This window comes from Netta rufina (genome assembly GCF_964035555.1).
Source record: "Netta rufina genome assembly, chromosome: 22".
In the NCBI taxonomy this organism is placed as follows: domain Eukaryota; kingdom Metazoa; phylum Chordata; class Aves; order Anseriformes; family Anatidae; genus Netta; species Netta rufina.
The window spans coordinates 1,703,806-1,723,420 of NC_140146.1; the positions used below are offsets into that span (position 1 = coordinate 1,703,806).

Here is a 19,615-nt window from a genome sequence, read left to right on the forward strand (position 1 = left end):
AATGTTAGGGGGAGATTTGTGCCCTTTATCATCCCAGAAGCCTGTCTGTTTAATAAGGAGTGTCTCTTTTTCCATTTTTTTAATTATTATTATTATTTTTTTTTATTAAGTTGTTAGACGGGTAAAATACTGTTGGGTGTTTCGGTTCATCTTATTGTTAGACATGCGCGCACAACAGCTTCTGATAACACCAGTCCAGCCCCACTACAGCAGACATGCCTGAGCCCTTTTCCCACGACAGGCTTCGGATGTTCTTCCGCCACGGCAGCCCCTCTGCTCCCATCTGCCAGTCATACTGCCTAGCTGTCGTCATTCCTGTGCACTCTGGGGTGTAGCTGTTCCCTGCCAGCACTAACTTGTTCTGATGGGACCAAAGCACTGTGGGATGCATACCCCACAAATTGGGGGGGCAGTGTGGCTGTAAAACAAAGGAGAGCTCTTCTTCATGGCAACACGCGTTGTGTAGAGCAATAACCCCATATTAGCCTGTATTGCTGCTACAGGTAGGCATCTGCTAGGTGTTTCCTGGCCATACCATGTTAAACAAAAGCGAATGGAATCTGTGCTCTTGTCAGAGTGCGGTGATGGTGGGTCCACACCAAACTCCATAACTGATGAGTAGGAAGTACCCTGTCCACAGATGTCAAAACACACAGAGCAGGCACGGGCCTGCCCATTTTGTAATCCCACCAGGATTTTGAACAAAGCCAAGGTGTTAGACCTGGGGTCTCAGTGAAGGGTGTCTGCACGCCAGCTGAAAATGGGACTGCAGCTTGCACAAACATTCCCAAATAGCTGTAATTTCACCCTTACAACACGTGCTTTGGTAGCAGCGTGGCTTTAGCAGTACTAGACTCAAGACAGCACTTGACTGAAGCCCTGAGTGGGTTTTACTCTTACCTCAAATGGCTGTTTTGGGGTTTGTACAGACTGAAATCACTGTTTCAACTACAGGGTACGCAAAGATAATGATCTCAAAGGTTGTATTGAAGTTGTAGCAAGATTAAGAGGTAGTCTGGTTAATTTGGGGGATAGATAGATCTGTGAAGTGTATGGTTGAATAGACACATCAAGCAGTAGAAATGTTTCGCAGAGACACATCTCCACCTCTCTGCTGGATTTTTTTCTTAGCCATCACAATCCCTGGAGTGACAAAGCACCATCTCCAGATAAAATGCAGTCACTTCTAAATTTCAGAGTTTCATGTTTTTCCTCAAGCTTGGAGGAAGGGTTCCAATGAACACTGTCAATAATAAACATTGAGAGTAACAGCAGCCCCCCTCTAGCTCATCTCTTCCTTGACCTAGGAAGACTGGAAAGCTGGAGATGTGCTAGGGGTTAATATGCATTTAATTCAGTCATGTCTCTCCAAAGCCAGGTCCTCACTCCAGCCTTCAATCTCCACCAATATACACACCATAGCCTACATACAGAGTATATACCTCTGACCTGTGGTGCTGCAGTAACCACGTCAGCAACATTGCCCAGCTCCACAAAGCTTTCTCCAGTCCCTCTGAGAGCACCCCACTAACACATCACAAGGGTGGCAGGGTTAGGCGTTGTTCACTGTACTTGGAATACCCCATTTCCAATGCTCCGCTCCCTGAAGTATCGCTGAGCACGTTTGTTTCTCTCCTAGTGTAACTGGGTTTCGCGGAGAGCAGACCAAGGCCCAAAGACCATCGAGCAGATTCATAAAGAAGCCAAGATTGAAGAGCAAGAAGAACAGAGGAAGGTCCAGCAACTCATGACCAAAGAGAAGAGGAGACCAGGTAAAGTAAAAGCCAAGTTGGCCGCTTGGCTTTTAAAATACCTTAAATTACTACTGGCCCTTGAAGTTGATGCTTACCTGAAGGTCAATTTGAAGTGACAGGTGCTTCTTGGAGGCATAGGGCCAAACCAGGCAAATCTTCTTGGTTCCTGAGGCATGGTAGTCCATTGTGCTGGCTTAAAGCATGCTCCTTGCTTTGTCCAGCCACAGCAAGGCACTGTTTTGCAGCATGAATGATCAGAACAGTGTCTTCCCTTCCAAAAAGGCTGGAAATAATTTTGTGGAAGTGTAGAGTAGCTTCAAAACAAATTGCAACTAGGATGATGTTTAAATATCCATTAGAGTACAAATAGAAATCAGGTGGTATAAAAGTGCCAGTGAGAGCAGAAGTGCACAGAGAACTTTCAGTACGGATTCTGGGCATAAAGGCACATGTTCTAGTAAAACGGATTAGCAAGCAGGGAAAACAAAGACTGGGACTGAGGAGCGCATGGAAACGTGTCATCTTTGGAATTCCTTAATACGAAGGATTATTAAAGTGCTGTGAAAACAGGCCATAAAGAAAATACAAGAGACTTTGTTTTAGTTATTCTGAAATTGGTATCAGTAGAAGGTAAGGAACTTGTGACTACTTAGATGGGTCTTAGTTTCCTTGGATAGAAACACGCCATCTTCTTTTTCTCCTTGTGTTGAACTTGGAGTCTCCCAGGGTCCTGCTGGGGACGAGCTGAAGGTGGTTGTGTTTGTTGTCTGGCAGGTGTCCAGCGGGTCGATGAAGGTGGTTGGAACACTGTGCAGGGAGCAAAGAACAGCAGAGTGCTGGACCCCACCAAGTTCCTTAAAATCACCAAGGTAGGTGCCAGCACAGGACTCAGTCAGATGCCAAGGTCTTACCAGATTGCATCCATCCATCTAGGAGAGACCGTTACAGTGTTCACAGGTCAAAATATGTGATTTGAAAAGGTGCACTTTATCAAATGATGAAAAGAGAATGCAAGTTGGGTAACTGTCTGATGCTGATGCAGCACATCAAAGGACTGTTACAGGAGTGTCAAACACCTGGCAGTATGAACCCTTTGCCTCAAATACTTAAGACCCATTCTGATGCTGCTTGGTAGAAAGGATTCCACGTGCAATTTGAAAACGTGTTCTTATCATATCACAGATAGCAGCACTCCAGGCTTAAAAGACTCAGGTAGTATGAGAAGAACTGTGTCCACTTTTACCATGTTTCTAGACTTGTATTCAATGCAGTTACATCTGTCAGTATGTGATCCAATTCCACATCTATGCTCCATATGAGCACCTTCCTGTTATTTGCCTTTGGAGTGATGTTTTTGCAGCATTTATCTCAGGCTGCAAGTTAGGCAAGCTAGGCGATTATTCCTATGTAAATGGTCTTCAGAACAGCCATGGGATTTTTTGCCAAGGAGAACTCAGTCTGACATAAATCAGGGTGATTCCCAGACATTCCTGTGTCCCAGTTAATGTCACTCTCCCTGAATTTTACTCTCAGTGCCCGGATGTTCAGAGAGCTGTAAAGTAGAACCTGGACAGACTGCAGCCTTTCTGCAGATCAGGCTCAGTTTGTTCCTTGTGGAAGTCATAAAACAGACTCCAGAACTTAATTACCAAGAGGGATCCAGCCTGCTTTTGTCTGGGCTTACAGCTCATCTGGGAAAAGTCCTTCTACTCCGTTTAGTGCAATTACAGTACAAATAGACCTAGCTCCACAACAGCAGCATTATTGGGAGGTGAGAAGAGCTCGTACAAAGAGATCTGCAGGGTCACAACCTCCTTGTCAATAAATTCGCCTACTGAGCATTGTAAAATCAATGTTCTCTTCTTGTCAAGAGGCTACTTTTCCCTTCAAGTTTGAAACTTACTGTTGTTCTTTGCCCTCTAAATTCTGTTTGTTACTGTGCAGATTTCCCCCAAAGCCATGACTGGTAGGTGGAGTGGACACCACAGGACCATTTTACTTACCACAAACAATCTGAATGTCTTCCGAGTACTGATACACTGGACTTTTTCCTCCTTAGTGAGCTTCATAGTTCCTGGTCATTATAAATGTCTTTCATTGACATTTCGGAAGAGGCTGTTTGTAATGACCTTTGTTGGTTGTATCCTCTGTCTTTGGCTAGAGTTCAGTCTTCCAAAAATGCATTAAAGTGTATTTTGGTTTTCACATGATGGGTATCGTTACAAAAGAAGTAGCCCGTTTGTAAATAAGATGCAAGATTTTCCCTTGTAACCACATCTCCTGATGTGTTTTACAGCCCACAATAGATGAGAAGATTCAGCTTGTGCCTAAAGCCCAGTTGGGCAGCTGGGGAAAAGGCAGCAGTGGTGGAGCAAAGGCAAGCGAGATGGGTAAGTCAGGACAAGTTCTCACCCTCTGCTTTTCTACCAGCTGTTCTTGCCAGGAGTGGGTTTGGGTGGGGATGCTCACAAATGCATTTCTTAAATCACACTGTACTGCAATGGTAACACAACAGCAAACCCTCAGTAGGAGCATCCGTTGTTTGAGGTGAGATTGAGCTGGGCGCTTAGCTCAGAAAAGAAAAACAGAAGGTGCAGTCAGGATAGATGTTGAATGGTTGTTGGTTTGGGGTGTTTTGTAAGTAATCAGTTGCACAAGGCTCCACCACCACTAATTAGCTCTAAGCAGATGTATCCTCCTGCTTTACCTGTCCTGTGACTCACCAGGATGGGAAAGGGGGGGTGGGGGGGTAGACAGGAGAAGGCAGAGAAGTATTTTTTCCCAAAAGAGCTTTTCGTCTTGACACAACCAGCAGTTGAATCATTACAGTAATCCAGCCTCAAAATAAAAACAGCATTCATATGGAACGCTGGCATTACCGTAAATCTGGTATGTTACAGGGAAATCTGTGCTTGTGACTGCCTGACAAGTGGGGATGAAGTGGAGCAGGACCAGCCCCTTTCCAAGTGTTCTCTCCCCATCGCTCTGGAAACAGCAATTGCTTAAATGATTTTGTGATGCTGAGGTGTCAGCAGCTACTGACCTTCTTGTCCCTTTTACCTGTGTTGTCTTTACAATCCCCCAGATTCTTTACGACCAAGTGCCACTAGTTTGAACAGATTTTCTGCACTGCAGCCTCCAGTCTCATCTGTATCTGCCTCATCTGCATCCTCAGAATTAGATTCTCGCAGGGCCTTAACTAGGTAAGGTTTGGTCCCTTTGGCTGTCTGTACACTTGCGCTTTTCAGTTGCTGCTCTAGCTGCTACTAGCATGCAGAAAGAAGAGAATTTCCTTGAGTTTCCAGGAATGGCTGGGTCATTTTTCCCTCTGTGGACTTCGAATTAACTTAAAACACATTAATCTTTTATACTATCTCTCATAGGAGAGACAGGTGGTATTAATTTTTAAAGCAGTTATGGTGAATGTTTTAGTTTCTGTTTCTCAGCCCCCCTTTATCTGAAGGATATATTTGTTAGTAGTTTATAACATGTTCAAAACTGTTCGGATAAAATGTAAACAATAGGTGTGAAGGTTGAACTCAGTGGTAACGTATTAAGCCAGATAATTTGTTTTGTTTATCCAGAAAACATGCATAAAACCTTGCACAAATTTAGCAAGGCTCTTCGATTTCTATGGCTGTCTCTGACCCCTGCCCATTAGCTGCGACCAAGCCTGCCCATGCATCCACATCATGCGATGCATACATAAGGCTGCACAGTCCTCTCCCTTGCCCCGATTTCACCAGGCCTACAGCCACTCCTGCTTGTAGCATGAAACATATATTAAACCTTAATAATTTAGTAACTCAAGACATGATTTATAAATGTACAGTTTACTTAGAATGTCACTAGTTCTTCCTTCCAGTGCTCACCAGCTGCCATACTGCTTTGTCAGTCTGTCTCTCTGAAGTTTTTCTCAAGCTTATTCCTTTCTTTTTAACCTAAAACTCTGTCTTACCTAGAGATTATTCAATTTGGGTAACATTTTGCACATCTTACTCATTGACACGTTAATTAATAGGACATGTCCTTGTCACCTGTTGTTGATAGCCTTCAATATTCTGAAGATATTTTTCAATAAATGAGTAAAAATACACCACTCAGAGTATTTCACAGTAAATCAGTGCTTTTACATCATAAATGTCACCATTCTACATTTAAAACGGGTGCTATAAGGACTTCATTGCTTTTCCACATATTCTCTAGGAAGCATTGTCTCTGCCTGTCCACTCTGAATATTTGTTCTGAGTATGTTTGTGCATCTCTGAGACTTGAGTTGATTTTGATTATATTCTGTATAGCAACAGCTGTAAAAAGTAGAGATGACAGTCCTGCTGGTTTGCTGCTATTGTTTGTTTGTTTGTTTTCCTGCTAATACTAGAAAGCTGTCCAGTATCTTTTCTAACATCAGAATTGCGAGCAGGGGTTACTCGTACTGTAAATTCGTGTGGTTTTGTTCTGCAGTCGCGGGAGCACGGGCCGGGAGAAGAATGACAAACCTCTCCCACCTTCCCTCTCCCGTCCCAACACCTTCCTACGGGGCAGCAGCAGTAAAGAGCTGCTGCTCGACAATCAGGCACAAGAGGAGCAGCGGAGAGAGATGCTGGAGACGGTGAAGCAGTTAACAGGCGGCATGGAGATGGACAGAAACAGCACAGAGGCAGAGAGGAACAAAGCCAAGGAATCTGGTAAGCTGCTCGTCTGTGCTTGGGGAATCTTGCTGAATGCATGAAAAGGCTTAAGGGGAGAATCTGTAAGTAAAAGTGACAGATTTCTGTGCAGTGATGTGAGTATTTGGCCCGCAGTGACACATTGTCAAGCTGTGATAGTTGAGATCTGCCTCCCAAAGGTTTGTAACACAACTGATTTATACGGGCCTTAGAGTCGTCTCCTATCGCCAACTCCTTAGGATTCACTGGAGCTGAAAGGCTGCAGATATCAGTGAAACACCAGTAAATGGCATTGTCCTTCCTACTGATACCCATTGTTACCACTGGTCTCTGGGACAGAAGTCCCCAAAATCAAGGGGCATCTTCTCAGTTCATATCGTATCCTAAACCCTTTCTCCCGTGATAAGTCAGAGAGACAAGGTTTGAAGAGAATCAGAATACAGCATGTTGGGTGCTTGGAGGGGCCTTTCTGGTTATTTAAGGGAGATTTGGGTTTGTGTCTGTTGTTTGTTAATCACCAACTGGTTACAGAAATCAGCGCAACTAGAAGATAAAATCAGGCCTAGCTCCCAGTCACCGTCTCTCTGGGGTACTTTAGCCTCCTCCCCAGGCCAGAGCAGAGGTCAGGATTGTTTTAGTGGTCCCAAGGCGTAATTCCAGAGCCAAGCATTTTCAGTGCAATGCCACATGATTTCTCCTGCACTTGCATTTCCTCCAAGTTTCTGCATGCTGCAGATCCCACTGATTTCAGCAGTGTTCATATATGCTGCAATCTACAAGGCCAAAATCCCTGATCAGTTCTGCAGTTGCCTCTTCAGTGTCCAGTAAAGCCCTGTCTACCCATCCTGAATGTGAGCAGCCATCTGGGGCAGGGACAGACCATACACGGTATCTTTTTAGTGCTGCCTTGTTGCCAGCCCTCATCCCAACAGGTCTCAGTGCTGCGTGGTGTTAGCACCCGCTGGGGTGGCTTGTCACCTCGTCAGTGCTGCAGCTCCCACTTTTTGATCCTGCCAGCTTGAGGTGATTTGTTAGTGAGAAAGTATTGAGGACATTTAAGATGACATTGCCTGTGGACACAGCTTTTGCAAAAGTTTTGATTCTTCCTTATGAAACATCTAGAAAGTGCTATTGCAGTAGAAGTGGCGAGGAATACATCTTGACCTCCATGACACAGCACACTGGTTGCTTCGGGAGGAAGGTTCATAAAAGACTTCGTGGGAAGTGAGGTTTTGGGGTTTGGGAACATGACCAGGAGGTTACCTGGGGTGGCTGCCCATCACAGTCAGCATGTTTAAAATTTGTAGCATACTGTCAAGAGCTCCTGTAACAGCTCAAAGCATAATTATTTAATATTGATAGTGCTTTGAAGGTGTTGCATCCCATATCACTGCCGTTGTTTCTACAAGAAGGTTGATTTGCAGCGTTACTGGGAGTTCATATAGGGGAAAATGTAACTAAGAAAGAAGCAATGCAGGCCTGATGATGAGTCAGAAAGCACACCCCGCGCTTGTTATTTCAGCCATCGCATTCCTGCTTGTAAATCATCTTTGTTCCAGTTATCACAGCAAAACTTGCTATGGACTGCGGCTGGACAATCAGCAGAAACGGCTCTGACTTCTGTTTTCAAAATGTCATCTTTGCAAACAGTTCTGATTTTCCTTTTCCAAATGTGTTTTTTTTTTGTTTCTACCAGTCAAGCCAGAAGCTCCCCCAGCTCCAGTGCAAGAGAAGCCTTCGCTATCAGAAGAAGAAATAGAGAGAAAATGCAAATCTATCATTGATGAGTTCTTGCATATTAATGATTTTAAGGTAAGCAAAATGAGAACCTTTTGTAGCACAAAAATCTGCAGCTGTGGGGCTTGAGAGCATTTTCTCTCCAGGAACAGCAGAAGCACCCGGTTCTCAGAGGTAGCAGAAGCAGTGGGGCCTGTTAAAATTTGGGTGGCAGCAGTTCCGTGAGTGTTTTCTGCCCTGCTGGTAGTAGGAAAAATAGGCCAGTTTGTGCGTTTTAAGTAGGAAGATGTATGTGTTTCTGTCATGAATCACTGAGCAGCTCCATAATAACTGCAATTTTGGAAGCAGAAACGCTAGTGGGAAAATAAACTGAGGTTTTCATTTAGTTATCAAAGCATGTGCTGTTGTGATCTGGAGGCAGATAAAGCAATACTAAATATTGAACAAACCACTCCAGAGTATTTTTAATAAACATTGAAAATTACTGAGCAGCTGTCATAACTTCCTAGTTAAAGGTTGCAATTTTGTTTCCCTTGTAGATGGATTTTTAGCCTGTCCAGGGAGTTATACAAGAAGTATTACATTAGCTGCAGAGCCAAATGGTTTGATTTTTTGCTGAAATAAATTCTAGAAACGCACAAAGTTTGAAATGACAGTGCTAGGGTCAAGTTTGGCACCCTAAAAATAGTATTGCTTCTTGCAACACTATTTTGTAGTGTTTCCAGTTAAAATCAGGAAAGGGAATATTCTTATGGCTTGTTGGGGGCTCATGTCTAGTCGTCTAGTTATCAGGAAAAGTTTGTATCAGAATTCTTTTCAGGAGAAAATTCTGATTTGGAGAAAAAATACTCTTTGATTTGCAATATCCCCAAGCTTGCTGGCTTGGCAGATCTCAGCAGGAGGAGGCAGAGGACAGCTGGGCCAGTTAACAAAGTAGTCTCCAGTCCTTTTTCTTTTTCAAGTAGACTTCAGAGTCTAACCCCTGGATATGCAGGGCTAAAAGAGGTTCAGTTTCTGGTTTCTGTGCTTGCAAATATGATGACTTTTTTTTTTTTTATGGCTGGATGGGAATACAGTTGAATTGTGTTAGACAAGTGTCCATCTGGTTAAAAAGGACATCAGATTGAGGCAGTGCATTTGCAATAAGAAGTTACTTGATAACTTTAAAATCTCAATGCCCTTCATATGTGACAAATTTTCTGACACACGCAGCTTAAACTCACATTAATATACCATATATGAGTGCTTATGTTAATGTAGGATATAGCAAAGGAATAGTGTTGAGTTTAGTCTTTGCTATTTAACCTGCCTGTAAATGAAAGCAGTTGAGCTGTACGTCAGCACCCAGTGCCAGCAGGGCTGACCAGCGGCATGGCCACCTCTCTGTCCTGGAGAAATGGGGATCCGTCAGGCACGTCTGATCTCTGACCTGAGCATGCGGTCTGGGACTGCCGAAATCCTGACCCGCGGAAAACAGCCAGCTGGGGCCTCCAGCATTGCAGCTGGGGATGCCAGTTCTTGATAAGCAAAGGCATAGCCTAAGACAAACAGCAGATGTGTTTAGCTAGGAGACTGTTGAGATACATTGGGCTGAACCTAGACAGTCAATGGAAGATCTTTGCAGATGACAGTGGACATCTTTTGAAGTGTGACAGAGCGTTTCTCTGGAAGTCTGTATTTAAGAGCATTTTATTTGCTTAGGTTGCAAAATGCACATGCCAGAAAGTAGAAGCTTTATAAGGAGGAGGTTTTCCTTCACATGGTACCCGCGTTTTCTGCTTCTTTATATGGTGTGTTTTTTTAAGCAGGCATTCCTGTGCCAGGCCAGATATTTCGTCTTTTTGACTTGGCTTGATATTTTATGAAATGATAGGCATTTTGATGGCATCCAGAAGACAATTCCTGTCCTTACACTTAGCAGCCAAGCTGTACCCTGGAGCATGATAGTTTATTCTAAAAATTTGGTTGCCTGCACAGTCTAAATTCTCATCTTTTTTTTTTAATTCCTGATTGCCATTTCAGTGGTGATTTGTGATGAGGTTTCACAGCCTAGTTCAGCACTTTCGTCTTCAATAAATACCCATTTTCAAAAGAAAAATCAAAGCCAGGAGTCTCCTGACCTGCCATCAGAAAAATCCCCATCCCATACGCCAGCTGCTAAGCAGTGCACCCGAAGCTAGTAGTAAACATCCTTCTGCGCCACTTCTTGTTTTGTTTTGTTGATGTTTGCAGTTCAGGCAAATGATCCTGCATGTCGTTTGAACAGGAAGCAATGCAGTGCGTGGAGGAGCTCAGTGCCCAGAATCTGTTGCCTGTTTTCGTGCGAGTGGGAGTGGAGTCGACACTTGAGAGGAGTCAGATCACCAGGGATCACATGGGCCAGTTATTACATCAGTTGGTGCAGTCAGGAAAGCTGAGCAAGCAGGATTTCTTCAAGGGGTTTGTATTCTGCACACAGAAACGGATACTTTTCTTGAGTGTTCATTGCAGATGAGCACTGTTTGTGTTGGACAAGAATGATTTCCCTCTTTGCTTTCATATCCTATTCTCTCCATGCATCCTTTTTGAAGGAGCATTTCCACCTGGGTATACTGACAATTAATGTAAATATTTCAGTGTATTTTTAACTATTTCAGATGCTTTAATGAAAGTAAATATTTTTGTACTAATGTAAGTATTTATTTCTAAGCAAATATGGAGGTGTATATTTAAATGCGTGTGTTTAGATTTCCATTTTGCAATGTGTTTGTCAATGTTTGGCTTTTGGCAAATCATTAAATATGATTGAAAGGGGAGGAAAAAGGTAAAAATCTTCAGGTGACATTAGTGCCTGAAAGCTCCATGGTCTGAAGTCCGGAGCATCCACAGAATGGCAGTCACCCTCGCGCTGGTGAAAACAGACTTCGCCCATACAGTGCCATTGCTTGGGGCAACTCAACTTCAGGGTGCAGACATGGCCTCAGGGGTCTGTGAAGGAGAACATGCACCAGATACGGTTTCAGATGGGAAAGGTGTTCATCAGAGAACTGAGTTTCAGTTGCTGGCTCATTTCAGCTCTCAGATGGTAACTGACTCTGGATGTGAGTGCTGTCCGGTTGTAAAAGGAACCCAGGGGGGATCCCTGGCACCACTCAGTCCTTGCTAGGGCTTAGAACAGGGTGGTTAAAATGGATAGCTGTGAAAAGCAGCCAGAGAACAGAGAGATGAAATAATGCTTTCAAATGCTGAGTTTCTGCATATCTTGCCCTGTCTTGCTGCTTTTATTTGAATCTTGTCTCACTGTGGTACTGCTGACAGCTCCAGTGGTGATCCCTGTGCACCCACATCTGGCAGTGAATTTCATCATGATGAAATTGAGTGGCTCATGGGAAAAGTTTAGGCAGCCTAAGTTCAAAACTGTATAGAATAGCAGTACAAAATACATCCCCAGGTAGCATGCTTGTGTGTGTCCATGCAGTTGCTGATGATTGAAGCAAGTTGTTTGAAGCGACACGTTCCCATAATGGGTTGTGATTAAAGCTGTCCCTGTGTTTCCTAAGGTGTGGACAAGTAGTTGTGATGCCAAATAAGTAATATCATGATGAAATAGTAGGACGTGTGGTTTAAATATGGCATAAACAAAGTAAAATAAAATAGGTCCTGAAGTTGATGAAAGGGCAAGTGCCCACCATGGTTTTCAATGGGCACATGAGAAGAACACTATAAACCACTACTGTTATTCATGCAAGGCAAATTACTCTGTAATTAGCGGTTACGGGATGAGTGCTGGTCCCAGCACAGGTCTGGAGAGATACACAGCAGGAAACCAAATTCTGGCAAAAGTGCTTAGGCAAACTAAGTTGAACAGAGGACATAAAGAGACAAGTCAAGGTGATGGTTCCTGCTTAGAAGCTGTACCCCAGAATTTTTGAGCTTTTAAGGGAGAAATGGACAAGAATCAGGACTGGCAGGAGAGCCAGAAAAATTACCATCTTGTACCAGGTATGAAAAGTGAAGCTACCTACAAGGCTTTTATCAAAAAGAAAAATTTTGAACAATTCTGGAAACTGTATTGGTTTCCAGAGTTGGGGAGCAGTTTTGTAATTCAGCCTGCTGCATTTTCTGTTCCTGATGACCATTCTCTAGCTGGTTTGAGCAAATAGCTTGTGGAGGAAGAATCCAACCACCCTCTTGTGTATTGAACTTTCTCTTACATTGTTTTACTTATTCATCAACATTTTGCTGATTGCCTTACACTTGGACCTATGTTATTATTAATCCCCCTTCCGTAAATGTTTGGATTTTTTAAGAAGGCTCAATTTACTAGATCTTTTAAAGACAAAAATGCTGTTTACATATACAGGTTTGTGCTGGTTAGCAAACAGCTTGTTCCTGGGATATAAGAATTACTGTATATGAAATTTTCCTGGATGTGTTGTCTCTACCTACCGGTTTTACAGAATACACTGCGTTTTCCACATGCTCTGCATTACTGCATAGAGAAATTTACTCCTAGCAGTTTTGAATCACTTGAAAGCATAACACATCAATAGTATTCTTTGTTATTCTTTGTTATCTTGGTTTGTTTTAACAAAGGATTTTTTAAATGTAGACATTTACTTTGCAGGAAAAGCCTCAATTTGAGTTGTATTTAATGCTTGACGCTTTTCTTTTTCCTGAAGGTTTTCAGATACCTTGGAGATGGCAGACGATATGGCCATAGATATACCCCATATTTGGTTGTACCTAGCTGAGTTGGTGACCCCCATGTTAAAAGAAGGAGGAATCTCTATGAGAGAACTTATACAGTAAGTACTGCTGCTCTTTTTCAGTGGCGGTTGAGCCAGAGCCATCTGCCTGGCTATGCCACAGTATTTTGACAACAAGGTTCCCATCAGCAGATAAAAAACGTATAGTATTAAGGGCTCAGCTTCTCCTATGAGTTGCTGCAGGGCTTGCTGCATACTTTTTGGGACTCTAATTTGCACCAAAAGGAAAGCTGTGATGGGAAGGGAGCTTGCTGCTCTGTAGACATGGTTCAGGGGTGAAAGTTTTATCAATAAGTATACTACAGTCCTGTTTGTTTCAGTTGAGCTAAAAAATAACCTGATGTTATACAGTCAGTGTCATTCAAAAGCATGCTGAAGCTCTGAGAATTGGATTCTGTGAGAGCAAGGTATCATGCACATCTCTTTGTCTTGGAGTGTAGTAACAACTGTCTGGGTGTTGCCTTAAACACAGGCACAAAACCTTGTTGGCAAGACTGGAAACTGCTTCCAGGACCAAAGTTCCTCTATTTTGTACATGTCCTTATACATTTGGGGATTAACTAGAGGTCAACTGAATGGTTCCCTTTTCCTGTAAGTAGTGTATTAAGAAAATAATAGCCTTTTTTCCCCCCAAAGCTCCGATCTTTTAGGGTCCTCCAACCTAAATGCAACATCCCACAAAAAATGAGTGGATTTGAACTCACTAAAAAATTAAAAAAATATCGGTAATAAGCACTGTTGTAGCAAGTGCAGTGCATCACTAAAGTCCATTTTATTAGCAGTGCTAGCTAGATCAAATCCTTTATCCCTGCCAGAAGTTAAAGCTGTTTTCGTGCCTCAGTTTGATCACTACCCCTTGCCTTGCATTCCAGACCTGGAGCGCTGTTTAATGAGAATTTAACTGTCTTCAGAAATGATTCAAATTATAAGAAAAAATATCTGTTTTTCTTCCATTCTAGAGAATTTAGCAAACCTTTGCTTCCTGTGGGAAGAGCCGGGGTCTTGCTTGCTGAAATCTTGCACCTTCTATGCAAACAAATGGTAAGTATCCAGGTGTACTGTAGATAAGAGCTGGATGCAACAAGTGTATGTTTATGCATGAAGCCTACATGCTCACATTTCCCACAAGAAGATATTTAGGGATGGACCAGCCAGTCCAGATAACTTAGGAAACCTGCTTCTTCTTCATCCCCAGTTTCAAACCAAGCCTTACAAGGTTCCAAAAAGTTAACTTTTTTTTTCTCATCACTTTTCCCTTTTGCAGGTACCTTTGCACCTGGCTTCTTCCAGAAGCTAGGGTGCTGAAATACTGCAAGAGGGACATTCTCAAGGTATTTCTGGGCTGACCAGAAGCAGCAAGTGCCGGAAATCTTGCGAGAGAGCTGTTCTTGCAGACCGGAGAGGTTCTGAGAGTTCGGATAAGCTCCAGATGGCCTCTCAGACTTCTGGATGCTTATCCAAACTAAATCTGCCAACTCTTAAGACTCACCCATCACTAGGGGTAGTGACACCTTTTCACCCTGTAACTTCTAGAGCTCTCTTACACATTTCACAGTCGTGTGTACAAACAGTTTGGTGATTTCCCTATAACTCTGTCTCCATTTTTGTCCTTTTTTTTTTTTTTATCCAGCAAAATACTGCACTATGGATAGTGTCTATTTTAAACCCTGTAAAATCCCTCACTTGCCTTTTTGTTTTTTTTAGCATGCATTCAAATAAGGGTGATTGTTCCAGGAGCATTTCAGGCTAGCAGTACAAATAGTGGCTTTTAATTTATTTTAGTCTTATGCTTGTTTGGACAGTCATGTTCTTTTTTGTTTGATTGCATTTTATTTTTCCTTCCTCTGTTCTGTGAGAAAAAAGCTGCTGTGCTCTGAAGATTTGAAAGACAGGCTTGGGTTTCTGGCATAGCTTTTATAACTCTGTCTTGTCCGGTCCAATACTTGGACTTGGGTATTTCAGGATAGGTGTTCTAATGCAACAATAGTCATCTAATTCAGATCCTGATGAACTGTAGCAGGAACTATGCACGAGTAGCATTTAATAATCCTCATTGTAAATTTAAGATTGTAATCTGCTTTGTAAATGGAAAATTGAGCTGCTTTTATTAGTGTTTAACCTAGGCTACACAGCGATGTCCCTTGTGCAGGTGCTATGAGGTAAAAGTTTTTGCAAAGCATTTGAGGGAAAAGAGCTGGTTGTTACTAGGATTTTTATTCTTGTCAGAATTGTGCATATGTTGTGTTGGACAGGATACCAAAAGGCCAGTGCAACATAGGTTGATAGTATACGTGCTGCAAAGGAGTTTTTCCTCAAGGTTTGCAAATTCTCAAAATTGAACAGCGAACTTGGTGTTACGTACCTGAATGTGAGGTTTGATCTCTGCACAGAAAATAGTCACGTAAATAATTTTTTTTCTAAAAAATAGCTAACTTACCAGCGCAGGGCGGAATGAGTTATGGAGCAAGTTAATGGCAGAGGCAGGAGAGGAATCAAAGTCATCGAACTGCCAGCTCTGTCATGGCCATGGGAAACTGTGCCTTATTCAGATGTGTCCCTTCTCATAGGTAGCCTCTGGCTGAAGCTGTTGCACACCCCATATGTCACATTATGCCTTGTTTATTACCCACCACCGTGACATTTGACCACTTTACAAGATACGTATACGTGTGGCAGGATTATGTATATGCTTTCTCTTGCACGGGATTTCCAGACATTTTCACTTTATTGCTAGGCATCTTGTTTGGTGGCTGAACGGTTCTTTATTTCTCCCGACACAGCTGCACCACTCCAGATTTTGTGAGCTCCCGTGGTTGTCTCTCAAGTCTTTCAAATGACCAAACTGTTTGTGTTTCAGAGCCATAAGAAAGTGGGAGCCTTATGGAGGGAGACTGGCCTCAGTTGGAAGGACTACTTACCTGAAGGGGAGGATGTACATACCTTTCTCATGGAACAAGTGAGTTAAGAGCAAGCATCTGCTTAATGACTTTTCACGCTGACTTTTGGCTTTCCGTCCCATTTGTGCATCCTGTTCCATCCCATCCTTATGTATAGTTGGTATGGGTTGTGGGATGAAATGTCTCCTTCATTAAGGTGAGGTTAGATGATTCCAGCACCTCTGTTCTGAACTGCCAGCAGGTTTGTCCTATGTGATCCGAGGCATGCGTCTCCCATCAGCTGGCTTCCTCCAGTAGATGTATTTCTCCAGAAGGGGGGAATGAACTCAAGAATTAATGAGAATTAATGTCCTGCAAGCAGAAGGGTCAGAATAAATGATAACAATTATTTAGTTGTCCCACCTTGCAAATGATCTCAGAGGGTTTCACAAAGCAAGGAGCCAAGCCTCATGGAGGGCACTTTGCAGCTGTTGCCAGTTGTTGCCTTCCTAAGGAGGGAGCTGTAGATCTTCTTTTGGAGCCCCCAGGCAATCCACTGCCCTGTTTTGGCTCTTAGGAAGCACTGTGCCGCAGGAAATGAAATGGGTTACCAAGGCCTGATGATTGGTGGGGGGACTGCAGATCCTCTGTCACATTTTATAAGAACTGGGGCGTTAGTTGCAATTTTTTGAGCAAATGTCAACTCTAGTAATTGCAATCCAGTTCCCTGTAGTTTTAATTGAGCAACATGGACTTTGTTTTGTGCATATGCATACTGTGCGGGGCTGGAGTTGTTCTGGGATGCCTCATTGTGTTTGCTGGATAATGCAATTCCCACATTTGTAAAATATTTTGTAGTATTTGGAACAATAAAGTATGTAAATCATTGTAATGATAGCTTAGCGTTTAAAAGATGTGGAAAACAGAATGAAGTGTAGCTTGCTGCCTCAATTTGGTATAACTCAGAGTAGGAAAGTTAATTTAACTAATTCTCATCATCACTTCTGATGTTGCAGAAGTTGGACTTCACAGAGTCTGACTGTTCCAGTTCCTCAGAAGCACTTTCAGAGAAAGAACTCTCTGCAGAAGAGCTGAACAAGCAGCTAGATAAACTCATTGTTGAGGACAAGGCGAATGATGAACAAATCTTTGACTGGGTAGAGGTATAACAACTATTTACACCCTCCCTGCACACAGTTTATTGCCTGCTTTTGTGAATGTTTTCTCATCTGAAGGAGCATCTCTGCAGTCTGTCGGGTCACTTTGCATTTGTACAGTGGTAGGCACGAGTGATCTGGGGGGAAAACTGCTGGGAGACAGCCTTCAAGACCCAGTAACTGGCACAGAGTCCCTTCCTTATTGCTGCGTTAGTTCCACTGAGGTGGGAAACTCAGAGGCATTGACAGCCCTCACCTGTATGTTACTGGTTGAGACACAGATTATCTTCATGGTGAGCTGTCTCTCATCTTTTTTTTCAAAGGATTCCGTTACACTTCCACAGTGCCTCCACACTTGCCTGATTAAGTTGTGGTGTAACAAGAAACAGCACACCTAGGCACGGTCAGAACTGAGAAGTAATTGTGATGTTGATTTTTTTTTTCTTTTGTTCTCCTGTCTAGGCTTAGAACACTTAGGATAATCAGGTCTCTGCAATCAACACTTCCAAAGAATTAAATTTTATATATAGCTAATTAGTTACTACAACATAGGCTTTAGGAAGAAAGATTTTTAGTTGTATTAACGTGCAACTGTGTAACTTTCTGCTTACATCCCACAGACTGTTAGACTCCAAACACACTGCTTCTGGTTTGTGATTACTTTTTAGACTGAGTATGCTGTTACATTCTTTCTTCTCAAATAATGAAATAAAAATGTCTCATTGCTTTTTGTGATTGACCTTAGCAAATGATCCCCTGCCCAACTGCATGCCCTGCCATGCTGCAGAAATGTCCTTTGGGCAGTCATTCAGGGTACCACGTACCTTTCCCAGTGTTTTGGATCAGGCTTTGCCCTCTACCTCTGGCTGCATCCTTTAAGCCAGATTTTAAGCATTGTGCGTGTAATGATACTTAGCCTGATTCATTTAGATCTGTGCTTACAGCTAAATCTCAGTCAGCTTCATTTCAGTTATTTCTGTTGCTGGAGGAATGTATTTGAAATGTCATTTTCTGTGGCTGTTAGAGAAGTAGAAAGTGGAATGAAAGAAGCACTGAAAATCTGGGGACACCCACAGGCTCTCTTTGTAGTCTTAGACAAGTTATGTAGCCATTCTGTGAATTTCTTCTACAGAGCAAACAAATCTGTATCCAAGGAGCATTCTTTAAAATTTGTCGAAAAAGCCTAAAGCTCTTAGCAAATGTATAAGGGTGCTGTAAATGCCAAATATTGTTGTTTTAGTTTTTCTTGAGACAATGACTGGTTGTGGGAGTAGTTAAATGGGGTATTGATCGCAAGAGAACTGTTGTTGCATGTTTATGTACCTGAGATATTCCCAGGGACTGAATGAGAAAGCTGAAGTTCTGCACAGGGGTGAATTGGGTTCCAACTCAAGCAGTTTACGCTGAACATGCACCTCCCCTGCTAAATTCAGCAGTGGAGTTTGGAAACAGTTGCTCTTACACACCCGCGTGTTTTTAACTGGTCCATTTACTCTTGATTTCAGGCTAATCTAGATGAAAGCCAGATGAGTTCACCTACATTCCTTAGAGCTTTAATGACAGCAGTTTGTAAAGCAGCTATTATAGGTGAGTAACTTGCCGTGTAAACACCATACAAACAAAAAATGCAAAGAGTTATTTTACAGTTTTCGGGTTTATGTCATTCCTCCCCCTCCCCAAGCTGTTTATCATCATACAGTAAGATTTTTGAACTTTGTTGAATTTTAGTGCTGAGGAGCAGGATGTCCATTCCCCCTGCGACAGCCATGGACACTGCTGGTAGGGTGTTCTCAAGGCCCTGATGTGTCCCAGTGACCTTGCATGAGCAGATGTTTCAGACAACTGAGTAATACCAGATTGTTCATTGGTTTTTCTAGAGAAGGTGGAAATGTGCTAGACGTTATTAAGTTAATTAGCATTTCCACTCCTGTGTCAGCAAGCTTGCGTGGGCACTCTACCATCGCAGATTGCCACATGTGAGTTGGAAACGTGGGTTGCAGAATAGAAGCCAGCTTGAGTATCTGTCTTGTTAATAGTTTTATGTCCAAAGCAAGTTACATTTTTAGAAAGACAGTTTATATGAATTATTTGTATGTACAGCAGTTGGTTGGAAATGGAGGAGGTGGATTCCCAAGTCAGACATGTGAGCCTCAGACTCCCGGGGTACTTGAATAAAGCGCTGCAGACAGAAACGTCTGGTCAGTTCACATTGTTTTCTTTAATTTTACTGGTGGCATCTGGCAAGACAAAAAATTGTGCTTGTAAAGCACCCACTTCTGCTCCTAGCTGTAAGAGTCATGCTCAGAGAAAATGGTCTGAACTTCATTTTGTTGGAAGGATGTGAGGGAAAAGATGCAGGCCCGGCTCCTTTCTGCTCAGGGAACGGAACCTTTCTGATGCCACCTAGTGTTAGTGGCGAAGTGGCACAGGATTTTATGACAAATGTTGAAGGGCTTCCTGATGAATCTCTGCTGGGGGTGTATCCAAAACATCTTGTTCTGTTTTACTTTTTGACCTTGCCTCTAATTGAGGGTTTTTTCTTTTTTTCAAAAATCACTTAATTATGTTGTATGATCTACTTTGAAAGCTGCTAATTTACCCATGTTGCTTACAGACTTCTAACGTATTTTTGTGTTCCTGATTTCCTATGTTGTATGTAGCTGATGGTTCTGT

General features: G+C 42.6%; 1 protein-coding gene across 11 annotated transcripts in view; it reads left to right on the forward strand.

The window, feature by feature from the left end:
• Nucleotides 1-19,615, forward strand: part of EIF4G3 (eukaryotic translation initiation factor 4 gamma 3) — a 154,580-nt gene that overhangs the window by 131,066 nt on the left and 3,899 nt on the right. For all 11 annotated transcript variants that reach the window (XM_084300406.1, XM_084300410.1, XM_084300414.1 and 8 more), the window contains 12 exons: nt 1,640-1,772; nt 2,529-2,623; nt 4,051-4,144; nt 4,840-4,957; nt 6,219-6,442; nt 8,121-8,236; nt 10,428-10,600; nt 12,823-12,948; nt 13,869-13,950; nt 15,767-15,865; nt 16,802-16,948; nt 18,448-18,529. In XM_084300406.1, coding sequence (XP_084156532.1) covers nt 1,640-1,772; nt 2,529-2,623; nt 4,051-4,144; nt 4,840-4,957; nt 6,219-6,442; nt 8,121-8,236; nt 10,428-10,600; nt 12,823-12,948; nt 13,869-13,950; nt 15,767-15,865; nt 16,802-16,948; nt 18,448-18,529 — 1,489 coding nt within the window. The remainder of the gene's footprint in view (nt 1-1,639; nt 1,773-2,528; nt 2,624-4,050; nt 4,145-4,839; nt 4,958-6,218; nt 6,443-8,120; nt 8,237-10,427; nt 10,601-12,822; nt 12,949-13,868; nt 13,951-15,766; nt 15,866-16,801; nt 16,949-18,447; nt 18,530-19,615) is intronic.